Consider the following 16,302-nt stretch of genomic DNA (forward strand, 5'->3'; position numbering starts at 1 on the left):
CTCCGCTGCTGTGTGCAAAAAAAAAAGAGGTTAAATCAATCAGTCAATTTCAACTTCTCGCGGAAAAAAAAAGATCTTGCAAAGTTGGAATTGAACTTTTTAGTCCCACCCAGTCCCACCCAGTCTGCCGTTACCACCGCAACCACGCCCAGCCAATGGGCCACATCCAGCCAATGGGCCACACCCACTCGGCACCCAACGATACCTAAGTGGATTTTGGGTTGCAGTTTGGGCACTTGTTCTCTAAAAGGTTCGCCATCACTGAGCTAGTACATACACTGCAGCTGCAGATAGTGGACTTCTCTGCAAGGCATGGGTAATCATGAAAGCTACTATGGAATCTCTGGTTTACATTGATGGTGAGCAGTATCAATTAAAGCTACTTTGCTCAGTTTGCTCTGGTATTGCTAATGTTCCTGCAGTTCCTATTTTACTTAGCAACATGGATTAGCATTTGGATTGTGTTCTTTTGTATTTCAATGGTTACTTTCTCAGAATAATGTCTGTTTTTATCCAGCATATATATTGCAGACAAAAATGGAATTATCTTAATTTTGGAGGCACTAGCTCACTATGATGGCTAGTCCTTAAAGAATGAAAGTGGGTAAGCCCAGGTCCTTGAGCTTTTTCTTAGTGTAATTGCCTGTTGGAAAACCTTTGCAGGTTCCTGTAGTCTTTGTGGGATCCTTAAAGGATATAAAAGACCAGTTCTAGCTTCTCTTCCCTCATCCTATGCTCTTAAGTAAGTTCTTATGGGTTTGGGATGTGAGTGTTCTGCAATATCTGTGTTGGTACATCTATGGACTGGGTTGGAAATATTAAGGATTTCTTAATATTTGTCAGATATTCAGCCTTTTGCCACAAGAGTCAAGTGAATTTATCTAGGGAAATGTAGCTTCTTGTTCCTTTTTTTTAAAATGAAAACCTAATATGTTTTATATATTTAGTATATTGCCATTTTGTAAAATAATGTTAATATATAATAAAATTGCATGAATAGCCAAAGTTCTAAGTACGTTTTCAGTGTTATTTTCTTGATTACAAACTTCTCTAGAGAAGGCATTTGGGAGACCTTCATAATCTTAAGGTGTTTAGAAAAAAAGAGAAAAACCTATATCTTCAGTAATAATTTTAATTAACCAAATCTGATTCAGAGCTTACAAGGTTACATTTTTCAAGCACAGTTTGGAGGCCTAGTTGCTTTAAAAAATGATATATTAGTTACTGCGCATCCAAATATAATGAAGTTGCTCCTTGAGAAATCAGGTCTTTTTTTCCCCCTATTGCTTAAACTTTTTGCAAGAAAAAAGTTGTAGCAATCTTTCTTTTTACAAGAGTTGGGGGAAGTGTTAAATATTTTCTTTAAGAACTGCTAAAGGGATTTGCTTTGTTTAATAATGTGGGTTTGTTTTAAACATTGTAGTAAATCATGTCAATATGTATGTGCAAAAAAACGTACAAAACTATTGTATTTTTTAAAATAAATATTTTTAACAAAAAATTATGTTGGAATATTATTTTTTTTCCACTGTAGACAGACTATGCCACTACTGTACAATTTATTTTAAAATATATATTTAATGTTTAAAAATATTTTGCTAGAGGTGATATAACCAATTGTTATCTAAATTTAATATGTTATAGTACAAATTTACAGCCTGCCTCTATGGTAGTGTTCTTGCATTTGGATGTGATTAAATGACATGTTCATCATAGAGTACCCTATTGAAATCTGAGACTTTGCACATTAAAATATTACTGTGGTGTTAGGATTCAGTTTGAAAGTCTTGCTTTGCAAGAACAGAATAACCCCTTTGTAATAAGCTTTTCAGAGATATTTGCAGGTGATTATTTTTTTATGGATAGTGAAGATTGCCCTATCGAAGAAATAAGACCAGAGAAATAAGTGCAAAGAATGCCCTGTGGCAGTGATAAGCATTTGACCACCAAACTCAAAAACAACTAGCCCCTTTCCTATACCTCTTAGAGCTGGCTCTGAAGGTCTTGATGAAGGACAACAAAGAAGCAATAAGCAATCAAGCAAGGTGATTGTGTTTTTTGAAGTTTCCTTTTAGATTGCAGTGTGAAGTGATCTAGCACCAAGGGCTGAATATAGTCCCCTTTCACTAGGTTAGGATTATTTCGTGCTACTTATATACCTTGCTTTTAAAGTGACTGAATCAAAATCCCTTCCTTCCTGTGTTTCTAATAGCCAATCAGTGCAGTGTTTCCTTTTCATAAATCATATCTCAGTTTTAGCAGGCTTCATATTTATTTCACAGCCTCACAAATGGAAGAAAGTCATTCAGGTGCTGAGTTCTCATTGTAGATTGCAGTATGTGCAGCAGTTTGCTTCTTTGTCAATGTGGCAAAGTGCTTCACCAGGTGGTATCAATTCCTGACTTTTGGAGGTGAAACTGATTTATTTTAGATCCGTTTCAGTCTGGTTTCAGGTTATGGAAAAGAAAGCCACCCTGTAGGATGACTTGGGAACACAACATAGGGATTATGACCATATTATGTTCCTCTTAGGCATCTCAGTGGCTTTCAATACCACTGACTGTGATATTCTCCTAGATAAATTGTCAAAGTTGGGATGCACGCTGTACTAGAATGATTCCACTTTATTTGGCCATTTTCAGAAGGACATGCTGTGGGATTTATTAAATGCATTAATATTAATAATTAATGGATGATTTCTGCCTCATGGCAGTTGGACCTTTGAATCTCTCAGAGCTCAGTTATGCTTTTTAATATCTACATCAGTGGTTCTCAATGCGAGCAATTTTAAGATGTATGGATTTAAACGTCTGCTGGCTGGGGAATTCTGGGAGTTGAAGTCCACACATGTTAAAGTTGCTGAGGTTGAGAAACACTGATCTACATGTGACTGTTGGGAGAAGGTGTCAGCTGAGGATATATCAGTCATCAATAAGCAGATGACACTCAGCTCCACCTCCTTTTCGTCTAACTAGGTGAGGTGCTTGGTGTTCTGAATTAGCGGTAGGGCAAGTAATGGACTAGGTGAGGGCCAATAAACTGAGACTTAGTATAGAGAAGACAGAAATCCTATTTATGGGTGGCAGGTCTGTCCAGCCAAATGGTACCCTGCCTGTCCTAATGGGTGTCTTGCACTTCGGGTTATCTCTCATATGTATACCAGGCCTTAAAGTCCTCTCATGAGGCTCTCTAGGTCTCCTCCAATGGGCCTTTACAAGAGGGAGAACTTTTTCTGTGGTGGATACCAATTTATGGATCTTCTCCCAAGAAGGCTTGACTGGCATCCATATATACATCATTCTGGTTCCAGGTGAAGACATTTTTGTTTTCCAAGGCTCTTTGTTTTTTAATTCCATTTTTTGAATTATCTTTGTACAGCTTTGGTGTTTTTGTTTTTTTGTTATTTGATTTTATTTATATAGTTTTATTCAAATTATATTTTTAGTATCCAGAGAGCTTTGGCCATTGAGCAGTCTAGAAAAAAGAATAAATAAAGCAATAACTCAGGTTTTCAGGTTGATAATCTAGATGCAGAATGGACAGTTTGATGCAGGCTTGCTAGTTAAAGTTTATAATTTTAAAGATAACAAGAGCCTAATTCTGGACCTCCTATACTACAGACTTTGAAATAACTCTGTTAAGCAATTTGAAGAATATTACTTGCTAAATGTCTCTTAGGGACCTGCAAAGCATTTTGAATGATACTTCCTCAAATTTGGAACACCTGTTTTCCAGATGCAACATTGTTTTGAAATGCAGCACGTTTTACGTAGTAATAGCGTCTTTTATGAGTTGAATCAATTGATAAAAGACTCTCCAAAGCAAAGATTGTTAATAATGTAACAGTTTTTTCACATTTTTTTTGTCTTAGGCTGCATCTACAAAAAACATTTTTGTTGCAGATTGTTTTACTCAGACTGAGTTCACACAATATGTTGATCCATACTTTGCTTAATGTGGATTATAGAATAAATCACAATTGGCTGCATTTATATGACATACTAAACCATCTCTTACAAACCACAAACTCTGAATTCAAACTGCAATCAAAATAAACTGATTTATAAATACAATCAAAATAAACATTTATAAATGCAAATCAAGCAAACAACATGATTGAAGGTTAAAATTTTCAATCCTCATTTGTATTTTGGTATGAGCTATATTTGGCTATTAAGTGATAGATTGGATGCTGCACTCCAGCAAGTAGGTGGGCAAATTTAAATTTATTCTTAATTTTAATATATTACCTGTATAATTATTTTTTTCACTCTCACATATTAAAATAGCTTGCAGATAATACGGTATGGAGACCTTTCTTTTATAGCAGCAGAAGCTTCTATCTTCATCAGCTTCAGCTTTGCATAATGCCAGAATTTTCACACATGAAATTGATGCTAATATTGACCTTCTGGTCTAGAAATCTAAAAATCTAGAAATGGGCAATTAGAAAAGTTTACACTCATCTGAATATATAAACTTGAGTACACGTGCTCTGTAATAAGGACAGTATATTTTAAGGTTTAAACAACATGGAAATCAAAGATGAGGGTGCATACCCATGCAACATAGCAATCTGAAAGCCACATTGCAATACAAATTTAGTATATACAATTTTGAAATGAGAAGTGCAACAAGCCTCTTAGAAAAAATAGCTTAAGTAATGTTGCTGAGTTCCATCTTGGTCACTTCACAAGTTCATGCAACAATACCATATTTAACATTCCTTCATATATACATACAGATGTATACCCCTGGCACAGTATTTGCAATTCCCACCTATCCCATTACCTTCATCTGAGCCGGTCATGAGAATAGCCACCACTTATTTAGAACTTCTCAAGTTCTCTTCCTGGAAGGCACCTATTATACAATATTGCACAATTGCAAGAGACGTAACATTTGAATTCATGTATTTTAAATTTTTTAATACTTCAGGACTTGGGTTTTTCTGACAAATAAAGTAGCCCATCTGGCTTATACCATTTAGTAGGCTAATGTTAAAAGGCCAGCTTATACTGATTCAATCAAGCTTAATCCACCTTTACTTGAATTGTATACTATACTATCTACAGTGTCTAAGGCTTTTCACCATCAGAACATAGTAAAATCCCATCTGGGGATAGACAAAACTTGAATACTTCAAGCTGGGTGGCAATTTCATAACAACATATTTATTCTGGCTATGTACACTACCAAGGGTAGAGATTTTTAAAATTTTCCTGCAACAAAGAGTTTGCAGCATACGTAATTAAGAAGGGTGCTTTCCAAAACTTCCTACATATAAAATACTAGTATATCCCTATCCCCACTCCCTGTTTCCTGTCAGCAAGGTTTGTAAAATGATAGTAGTACATTTTTCTTCAGCTGTGCTTTTGAATGGACTTTAATTGATCATATATCAAAAATTTGGCCTCTTTAGGATTCTGCAGATTGTCCCTTGGTCTTTGTTGTTCTGACCATTCCCTTCTAACCATAAATGGGAATGAACTGTAATCGAGTTCAGTTGTAGAAAAATCAGGTAGTTTCAAATCAGGCTTTGATAACAAATTTTTCAGCTGAAATGACCATGTGCTTGATCCAGGTAAGAACTTGCTGTTTTATTTAGCTCTGATAAAGTCCATGTTCGCCTACTGCTGGCTGCTTGTCAGGTGATACATCCATATCTACAAAACAAGATTTTGAAGCTGTCGTTTAAAATAAAATGTCAAATGTCCTTCACTGGCTGTTTTTTAAAAAATCATTAAAATACCACATACTTTCTCCCCCTACTTGCTTTATGAAGTAATATTAGTACTGGCTTACAACATGCAATGAATGTGGATGAAGACTTGTACTTCTAGACATCAATTTTGGCAAGTGCTATTCTCCAAAATGTGTATTCTCCAATTCATACATACATTACTCCTTTATATACCGTATATGCCGGCGTATTAGGCGACCCGGCGTATAAGACGACCCCCGAGTTCGACGCCGGGTCGCAAGACGATCGACGCCGAGTCGCATATAAGACGACTTTCTAGGCATGCGACTCAGCGTCGATCATCTTATACGCCGGAAATGACGTCATTTCCGGCGTATAAGATGACTTTCTAGGCATGCGACTCGGTGTCGATCATCTTATACGCTGGAAATAACGTCATTTCCGGCATATAAGATGATCGACACCGAGTCGCATGCCTAGAAAGTCATCTTATACGCCGGAAATAAACGTAGTTTATAACGTTATTTCCGGCGTATAAGATGACTTTCTAGGCATGCGACTCGGTGTCGATCATCTTATACGCCGGAAATGACGTCATTTCCGGCGTATAAGATGATCGACACCGAGTCGCATGCCTAGAACGTCATCTTATACGCCGGAAATAATAAATAAATAAATAAACGTTATGACTCGGCGTATAAGACGACCCCCGAGTTCGGAGGCTGTTTCATCGCTCTCAAAAGTCGTCTTATACGCCGGAATATACGGTATGTACTAGTACTCAGGATATCTCATGAAGTAGAACCAAGTCTTGCATACAACTGACTTGTAAATGGGACAGTTTACATGGATTCATGACTACCAAGGTAAACCTCCTCACTAAAGTGCACAGCAGTAGCAGGATTCATTTCTGTATTTGTTGGCTTGAAAAACTGCACGTAACTCATCTTGATCATAATACTAATAATTAAAAATAATTCTGACAGCATTTAATAGAAGATTCTATGGGAAATTCTGCCTTTCTGTAGGATGCTGGACTATTAATCCTTCAAGGTAGGCCATACTGGATTGTGCAGCCTGGGAATGGAAGGCCACAGGTTCCTTTTCCTTGATGCGTAATATCAGATTCCTTATTTCCATGCTTAATTAATTCTTCAATGGAAATGGTATCAACTGTTATTTGAAAATGTACTTTGCCGGAGGTTTTAATCTCTAAACACAATAAAGAAAACTAACTACTGATTATTTATTTAGTGTTTATAGACTTTTTTCCACCCATTTTCTTGGCTTCATTTTCCATGGTCTCCTTGTCCAAGAATAAGGAAGGTAAAGGGATATGTGGTTGCTTGGGCATTCAGTCCAGTCCACGCAGGAAAGGGGGAAAGGAAGCAGCTGTAAAATAAATGCTTCCATGAATTTTTATAAAATTCAGAGTTTTCCCTGACTGTTCTGCAGAAACATACACCCTCTTCCACCTGGCCTGCCTTCCTTTCTTTTCAGAAGTGCTGCTGCTGGTTGGGGGAACAAGCTGGCAGTCTCACCTGATTGGGACTGAGGGTGAATCCTGTGGAAAAATAGAAGGAAGATGTAGAAAGTAAAGGCCAAAGCTCCAAAGATGGTTCCACACACCAGGAAACTATAGCTTCCTTGATCATGAATGATCTGACAGAAAGAAAACAAGGTGTTTTAGGTTTTCAAGCTTTGGATACTGTCTTAAAAACTAATGAGCACAATCTATTGTCTGGCAGGAAGAATAACGTTAAAGTGCTCCAGCACTGTTGACTGAGGTTATGCAGACTTCATTTCCCTACTGAAGAAGTTTGTGCCAGACTATCTGACCTTCAGGAAAGTAGCAAATGCCATCTGCTTCCCCAGGGTTTCTACCTGCTGAACATTAGTGTGTTTGTGTGTGCATGGGAAGACTTGCAGTTCAAGAAGTGCCAAAAGCTCAGAAGCAACATGATTACATGAAGAAATGTTTTTTCCATTTCTTTAGTTTAAACATCAGAGTATCTTTAAGTTTCAATCTATTAGCAGATCACAGTTCAGTGGAAATGTGCACACTTTGCAACATATGATTACTACTGGCCAGTCTTTCCATATGTTAGAAATATGTCTTGCAGAATTTTGCTAGCTTTCTTTGCATCCCTTCTCTACAAATTGCTACCTATGCTAGAGCAGGGGTCTCCAACCCCCGGTCCGTGGACTAGCACCGGGCTGTGGCATACCAGCAACTGGGCTGCACAAACAAGTGAAGCCCCATCCGCTGGATGCAGGCAGCACACGAAATCACACCTCCTCTGGTTTTGTTTGCGCAGCCCAGTTGCTGGTATGCCACAGCCCAGTACCAGTCCACAGACCGGGGACTATGTGCTAGAGGACACATTAGTGGTCCAGAATATGCTTGTGTGCCCCAAGTCCCATGTATAGTTTCAGCATTTTATTTATATAAAAGACTCACATGGGGCATCTCCATGTAAGGCTTTTCAGATACCTTTTCTGAAATTCAGTTGGTCCAGACACTACTAAGTTAGCTGAACTAGCAGTCTTGGTATAAAATTTCAATTTCCTCTTCAATGGTTGAAATTTTCTCTTTATTTCCTGGGAGGCAGTTAGATGTTAATTTACACCCAGTAGGGTGTCATTTTGATATCTAATATACTTACCGACCCTACCAGCAACTGCAGAACCATCTCTCCAATTCCTGCTCCTGTCACCAATACAGTAGTGGCACAGCCTGGAATTAAAAAGTTGGTATCTGTTTTAATTATGCAGATAATATAAGACTGTAATGTACGGCTGGGACATTCAGATGTAAATGGTAAAAATTAATCTGTAATATAAATGACTTGTCAAAAATGCCACCTGTCTTGTGCCAAGGTACAAGATAAACATTCAGTGTTAATGTGCTCCCCTCAAAGCAAATAAGGAAGAAAAAGACATGAGGATTTGTGGTTTATTCACTCTGAAGAAAAAAATTAATCCCTTGAGACTTGTTTTGTGTCCTTTCACTTTCAGCATTTATCCAATAATGTGGCAGCATCTAGCTAACCTTGGCTGATTTTAAAAAAAAAAAACTTAAGGAGGTGTGGTCCTAGTTGTATTTTGATGGGAATGATTACAAAATATCAGGCAGTGGAGAAGACTGGGAAGTTGAAAAAACATCCCAGAGGAAGGAACAAGAAACTACTTCCATTTGGTTTCCAAGAAAATGACATGGACATGTCAATGAAATCATCAGGAGTTGAATTCAACTTCACTAATATATTACATTATTTTATACAATAATATTACATTGTATATACTGTACAATATTGTATAGTATTTAACAATATGCGTATCAAATCTAGGGCAAGGCAAATAATACCCAGAATGGAAGAAATAAGGTATGACAAACAAAATAAATCGTTTCAAAGCATTCTCTCTTAGAAAGGCTGGCAGAATATCAGGAGTTTATTTCTGTGAGAGTGAGATAGGCAGAATCCCCATTTACTGACTAATTTAGCATTACTCAGCAAGATCTGAGCCAATGTAAATCAATCTTCCTTTCGGCTGTTTTGGCAGAATGATGGTGACTCTAGAAGATAGTAAGTCATTAATGGGCTCCTGCCACGGGTCCTACCACCTGCTTTCCTAAACTGGCATTCTCCAACTACTAATTTTCTAGCAAAAGAAAACACAGGGAGAGACTTTACCTTTGTACTGGAGAATGTCCTCAGTGTAGGCCAGCACACTGGGGAATGTGCTGCTGAGGAAGAGGCCAAGAGAGGCAGTCCCCACAAAGAGAAAAACCACACTGGTAGAAAAAATTAGGAGCAGGAAGAAGGTTATAAGCACTCCAACCTGCAATGACATTAAATGGGAAAGTGGAAAAATCAAGATAGTCAAACTCATCTGTGAAATAAGGAGCAGCAATTATAAAAATACATCACAAAGAAAATAATAAGTACCACTACAAATGCTGAAATCAGCATCTAAAATTGTAAGAGAAGGTGAGACAGAGCCTGGGGAGGAGTCAAGAGAGGAATCAATCTGGAATCATTATGTTCCCCCTTGAATTCTATTAACTCTTTATCTAGTGCCAAATTATGCTGACCATTAGTTGATTAGATGTTTGTGTATAGGCTTGATCAATACATCTTCTTAACTGGAGTTTAATGTATGGTCCCAGTTCTTCATGCCTGACAAAAATGTTCCAAGAATCTTTGCTTGATACTATTTCAGATTCTGCAGGAAATGTTCAGGAAAAAAAGAAGGGTTGCCCCGGATTGACTTAACATGGCCTCTCATTGCTCTCTTACTTCAGCTTTGATACTTTGCCACCTGCAGCAAAGAACCATAAACATACCGAAATAGGAGCCAACCTTTTGAGTGGTTGCTGCTATTTTACTCCAGGGTTTTGCTACTGTATTGTCTGTAGTGTAGTTTTCTTAACATATACTATACGTGGTTAATGCCATTGTTTTGTTTTTACTTAATTTACTTCAGAATAGTATTTTTCAGAGTTAGGAAAGAGTATGGAACCTGCCACACAGAAAGAAAGGTAGGATACATGGCTACAGAAGAATTCATAAAAATGTCTCCATACAGTGCAACCTTCCTCTATAGGAGAGATCCTTCATTCTTCCATGAATAATGGATCATTTGTTGAAAGACACTTCTGGATCTGAATGATCAGAATCATAATTAGTGATTGTTTTATAGTTGTACTTTGTCTTAATCTACACTATATATTACACTGAATTAGAACAAGAAAAGTGTTTTGTTTTATTTTGTCTAAAATATAAATATTTTTAGGAAAAGAATATAATAATACTATTAATTACAGCACTTTTTAATGGCATAGCAACTCCAAAAGAACTTCTGGAATTGAAAAAAATGTATAAAAAGATTGCTTTGTTGGAAATCCTAAATTTAACATTAGACCTACAGTTCATATGGGTCCCTGAAGGAAAGGTATATTAATCTATCCCCAGCACTCCCCAACATGACACCCTCCAGATGTATTGAGATACATTCTACTTATATATCATGACAATTAACACAAAAAATTCACAAAGTTTGTTATTCTCTGGGTGCATAAAATTTGGCCATACCACATTGATGAAAACCATGGTTGCTGGCTTCATTCTGTAGGAGACAGGGATGGAAATGAGTCTGCCCAGTGTGATGAACCCCCAGAAGAGACTGGGCAGGTTGCCAGCCCTCTTGTGTCCCACCGAGAGTGGCTCCTCTACTGCATAGCTGTACACAAAGCCAGAGTATTCGCCCTGAAGAGATGAAAACATGCTTCATTATATTTGCACTCTTTTTGTATTAAGCATTCATCTTTTATTCATTCAGATGATTTTTAACAATATATAATTACCGTTCTCTATACCAGAGTTCCTCAACCTTTCTGACCTTGTGGACCAATGGGGAAAGAGAGGGGATGGTTTCTTGAGAGTGGCCAGCAAGCATGCACGCATGCACAGCTCTATTTGCATAGTCAGCGTGCATGCTGTTCATGCAAGTGAGGATTTGCGTGTGAGCACATTCTTGCCTGCCAGAGGTTGGGGACTCCTGCTCTAGACCGGTTCATCTCATTCCCTTCCCCTGCTACCACTTTTCTAGGATGGTCACGTACCACCTGCCAGGTGCCAATGTACCACAGGTGGTACCTGTACCACTGGTTGAAAAGCCCTGCTCTAGACAATGTATAAAAGCATTAAAATCATTTAAACCAAAGGATAGAATTTAAAAAGTCATTTTAAAATCTATTACACATTTTTTTTTTAAAAAATCCCACAATCACTTAACTTGTGCTTGTGCTTGTTAGAATAAGGTATTAGTTGCCAGCAACAAAATAAAAGGAGGGGAGAAATACACATTTTTAAAAATGTAAGTAGCTGGGTAAAAAGTGTTCTGCCCTTGCTTGGAGCCAAAATATTTTACCAAGAGAGCATACAGCCAACAATCAGCAAACTTGTGAGAAAAAAAAGGAAACAGATTAAATATTTATGGATTTTGGAACATGTGAACATTTTAAGTCAGCTGCGGAGATCACACCTGAAACAAAAATAAATTATCTACATGTAGTTCCTCAGCATCTCTGTGGGCCTCCCTCAATTTTCCATTCTCCAACTGGGCAAGCCCCAATCTCTGAAGCAGCTTGATTAGACCTGGGAAAGCTATTCTTGTAGGATAGATGCGGGCCTGATGTTTTCTTTGTCACTTGCCCTTACCAGGATCCCATCTGTCATAAAAAGGAGAAGAGCTCCAGTCACATGGACACCAAAGTAAGAACAAGGAAGTCCTCTGAAATTCTTGCTTTGGCAGCATCCAAAGAAGTCATCATGCCCTTGGGGAAAAAAAACAATGCCATGTAAAAATATTGATTAAATTATTAGTATAGCCAGCCACTTTCTGAACATGAGTTTAACATAACTCACATTGAAGATTTAAACAACTCTCATTTTGATAACTTTATATTTATGCATTTATAATTTTGATTTCTTTGGGTGCCCATTCCAAACAATTCTGGTTGTCTATTCCTAGTATATTCAAAAAAAGAAAGAAGGGTAATAATTTCTGTGTCTCATAGTTTGTTGGTTTCAAAGTATAATGTTGTATTAAAGAAGTGTATGATATCATTCTTCCCTCACCAAACTCTGTTGAAATTTGTAATTATTACAAAGGAAGAACTAATCAAGATATAAGATTATACAAAAAAGATATAAATTTTAAAATGAAAAAAATCCTTATCTACAAAAGATGTCCAGGTGCGTTAGATACAGTGCTAATGATTCCTAGTCAAATTAGTCAATAGATTGTGATAAGGAGCCATGTACTCTATCTGAAGAGTACCAGCAAGAGAAAGGTAGACTAAAGGTAGAACTATGGTTAGAACGCAGTATTGCAGGCTAATTCTGCCAACTGCCAGCAGTTCGATTCTCACTGGGTCAAGGTTGACTCAGCCTTCCATCCTTCCGAGATCGGTAAAATGAGGACCCAGATTGTCGGGGGTAATATGCTGACTCTGTAAACCGCTTAGAGAGGGCTGTAAAGCACTGTAAAGCGGTATATAAGTCTAAGTGCTATTGCTATTGCTATAATGTAAATTCTTTTCCTAGTTAAGAGATGGATAAATGTTTTGCACTGAAGGTTGTGTTCTCTCATGATTAACCCTCAGAGCCTCATGCCAGCAGTAGATGGAGACTCATAGGAGTGTCTCCTCTCCTGTGTCATGCACTCAAATATGGCTTCCTTTGTCAAGGAGTTGGCCTTTCTAGGAAAAAATGTTATTTTTTTGTTAAAACTGAAACCAATGAGAAGCTCTTTTTTCACCATCTTAGTTATAGTACAAAGGGTGTACTTTTCTTGGAGGAGATAGCTGGATCTTTCTTCCTCAGTTCTAACATTCCACCACTCATTCAAATGATACTTTTTGCTAGAGTTGAAGAAAGTCGCCCACTGGGAAAGGCAATGATGAGAAACAATTAAGGAGTCTACAGTATATGCCACTAGTCCTTCATTTAATCCCCAAGATTTTCAGATCCTATGTGTTCTCATTAAAATGTAAATACTGATGTGAAGCATTAGATCTGAATGAAACAAAAGGTATCGTCATGTGACAAAATAATCTGTAGAATCAATTCAGGAGCATTGTAGCTCTGTTGGAAACCTTCCAAGAAGCAGTGATTCAGTTAATAGCGGTTTGTTTGATCCAATACGACTCTTTATTATTTTATGTTGCTTCTAAAAGCTGTCTTGCACCCATGGTTTGTGCTTCTCAGGCTAATGTCACCATTTCTTCATTTGTCATATGTGCCTAAGGCATATTGGCAGGTATTGCAGTTAACTGTATGGCTTAATGAGGTCTACTTAAAGTCACCATAAAATGTGAGTGCATACTCCTAAAGTTCTTATGGGGGAAGCTGATAGATGTTGCTGCATAGCTATCAACTAAATAAAGCAATATAGCTTTAGAACCCTTACAGAAATTGCTTCCTATTAGAAGTAACCTTCTAGGCATGTATTGATTGCTTTTCATCTTCAGACTATACACTGTGAAATAATTGCCTTTTTTTTATTAATGAGACTCATTGCAGCACAGGGATATAGTTACTTTTGCCTAGAAAAAAATAGCTTCTTTATTAGGAGACCAAAGTGAATATGGGGCTTCATTTCTGACTGACAAAAGTTTTTTTATGGACAAATGCAAATGACTGTGCTAAATGCAGACCACAAGACAATCTATTGCAATTATATTAAGTATGAACTAAGTAAACGACACTGAAGAACCTGCCCCAGGAATTCATAATCTGCTGAGTTAATATTAACAGATATTAAAGACAAACTTCTTAACCATATTCTGGTATTAACCAGTTTGGATTACTTTGACTTCCTCTTGATACATATTATAATTCTAGAAATCAGCTTAGAACTATACAGAGGAACTATACATTTTATGGTGAAAAGGGAATTATGTAATTTGCAATTCAGAACACTTTTGCTGGATTTGTTTGTGTTTTTTTTTTTTGAAATCTGCCTCATTAACAACCTTCAGTAATTCTGATGTCCATGTCCATTTCAGAAGAAGAATAAAGACTATTTTGGAATTTGAGGTATTTATTGAAAATTCATGTCAACAACTTAATATGGAGATTTTTCCACTGGAAATCAACATACTATGGTTGCCACAATAAGCCAAAGGCTATCTTTATATAACATGTTATTTTATGCTTATCTTAATATAATGTATTCAATTAACCCAATTTTCTAGTTCATACTACTCATTGAAGAAGACATAACAGATGTGCCTGAACAACATCCTAAGAGAAAGTATGTGTAATTAATTTGATTCCATGTATTGTGTGAACACAGCTGTTATATGATTTGTTCAGTTTTGGCTGATTCTGTTATAAGAACTGTGGCCAATTCAGGCTGATACAATAAACCATGATTTAATAAATCTGGTTTAACATTATGTATAAGCTCCAGACCTTCATAGAGCAGCACATTATGCTCTCTTGGTTTTGCCAAGATAATGGAAGTAAAGTACACCAATACTGGAATAATCGCTCTCACCTATTTCTAGTTGGATTTTTGATGAGGAAGTAGAAGAGTCATCTTTGTCAGTTATCCGTGTTTCCATTGCCAATTCATCTGCAGGTAACAGTGGAGGACTGCCAGTGGGACAACATGGCACAAGCCTTTCCTTGTACAGCAAAAAGAATACTGCAATGGGGACAGGCAGCTAGAAAGCAACAGAAAAGAAAAAGGACAGTTAGCCAGCAGACCTATGTTGTACTATTTCCATTGTATAGGTTGTATATTAGTTCTTCCACTGAAAGAGGCTGATCCAGTTTTTCCTCAGAAAACTCTTTGTTGTTACTTGTGTATATAGCATCACCTTTTTCCAACATATACTAAGAGGAAGGGCACAGGTAGTATAACATACAAAGAAGCACAGCTTTCCTGCCTTTAAATTGGTGTGTTGAAGCAAAATTGTTTTGCAACTGTGGATTCTACTGGCAAGAATATTCAAAAAGTTGTCCTTTATGAAGTTTCTTTTGCTACATTTTATAAAGAGTTAAAAAAAGGAACAGGTTCCACTAGAACAGATGGTGTAAGATAGCAACGCATTTTTAATTTATTTAATTCAATTTGGATGTTATCCAATTCCAACTACCGGTAGCTTGGGACAGCTAACAGCATAAGCATTATAAAAATGGTTGAATATAAACTTTAGTCAAAACAATGCAAAAATAACTACAAAACAAACCAAGAAACCAGAAAGCTATCTAACCACAAAGCAGACGTAAAATATCACAAAGAGGATAGTTCCATTCATGCTATCCCAAGACCTGAATAAATTGTCTGGTCTTTTAAGAACGTCATCAGGGCAGGGACCATACAGATCTCAGGAGGGAACTCATTCCAGAGGATATACTTTCTGATTGCCAAAAGATGACACTATTCAAACAAGGAGATCTGAAGCATATCCACTTGGTTAGCTCTTATCAGCTAGGCAGGTAACAGAGTTTGGTGGTTTCTTGGATAACCAGGCTCCATGCCATGTAAGGCTTATAGGTTACAATCAGCATCTTGAATCATACCTGGAAGCATACTGGCAATCATTACACATGCAGAGCAGTGATAGTCAAGCTGCAAAGTGACAGGGAGTGAGTACCTGGCTGGAGGACTAGCGGATCCAAGAAAGGGTGAACTGGCACATGAAATGGAGCTGTGCAAAAGCCCTCTCATGGTCTTCCACATCTCTATGGCATAAGACGGGCATATGTGTAGTGCAAAAAAATACACCTGAGCTTCAGCTGATCAATAGACGAGATGCATTATAGCCATTATGATTAACATGCTTGGCTCTCCAAATGACAAGCTGTAAAATTCAACCCAAATATGACATATTTTTTAGAAAACCTTCGCCCATAGGTTTTTTTCTCTCACTTAAATCACATCATGCATTTTAAACTAAAAGTACTTTTCTGCCAACTGAAGAAACAAAATGCTGTTTTTCACTCTGCCAGCAGGTGGCAGGCCAGGACCACAGATCCTAGCAATTTTGGTACCAGCAATGAAAATAACTCTGCATTCTA

At 37.3% G+C, this 16,302-nt stretch overlaps 1 protein-coding gene across 1 annotated transcript in view; it reads right to left on the reverse strand.

Moving 5' to 3' along the window:
* Positions 1 to 906: 906 nt before the first annotated feature.
* MFSD4A (major facilitator superfamily domain containing 4A) overlaps positions 907 to 16,302 on the reverse strand; it is a 48,459-nt gene continuing 33,063 nt past the window's right edge. The window contains exons 4-10 of the mRNA XM_039338152.1: positions 14,774 to 14,942; positions 11,929 to 12,044; positions 10,801 to 10,974; positions 9,400 to 9,547; positions 8,371 to 8,441; positions 7,246 to 7,366; positions 907 to 5,666 (exon numbers count right to left, since the gene is read on the reverse strand). Of these exons, the coding sequence (XP_039194086.1) occupies positions 5,605 to 5,666; positions 7,246 to 7,366; positions 8,371 to 8,441; positions 9,400 to 9,547; positions 10,801 to 10,974; positions 11,929 to 12,044; positions 14,774 to 14,942 (861 nt within the window). The 3' untranslated portion in view covers positions 907 to 5,604. The remainder of the gene's footprint in view (positions 5,667 to 7,245; positions 7,367 to 8,370; positions 8,442 to 9,399; positions 9,548 to 10,800; positions 10,975 to 11,928; positions 12,045 to 14,773; positions 14,943 to 16,302) is intronic.

This window comes from Crotalus tigris, unplaced genomic scaffold (genome assembly GCF_016545835.1).
Source record: "Crotalus tigris isolate CLP2741 ecotype Arizona unplaced genomic scaffold, ASM1654583v1 scf7180000017692.518282, whole genome shotgun sequence".
In the NCBI taxonomy this organism is placed as follows: Eukaryota; Metazoa; Chordata; class Lepidosauria; order Squamata; family Viperidae; genus Crotalus; species Crotalus tigris.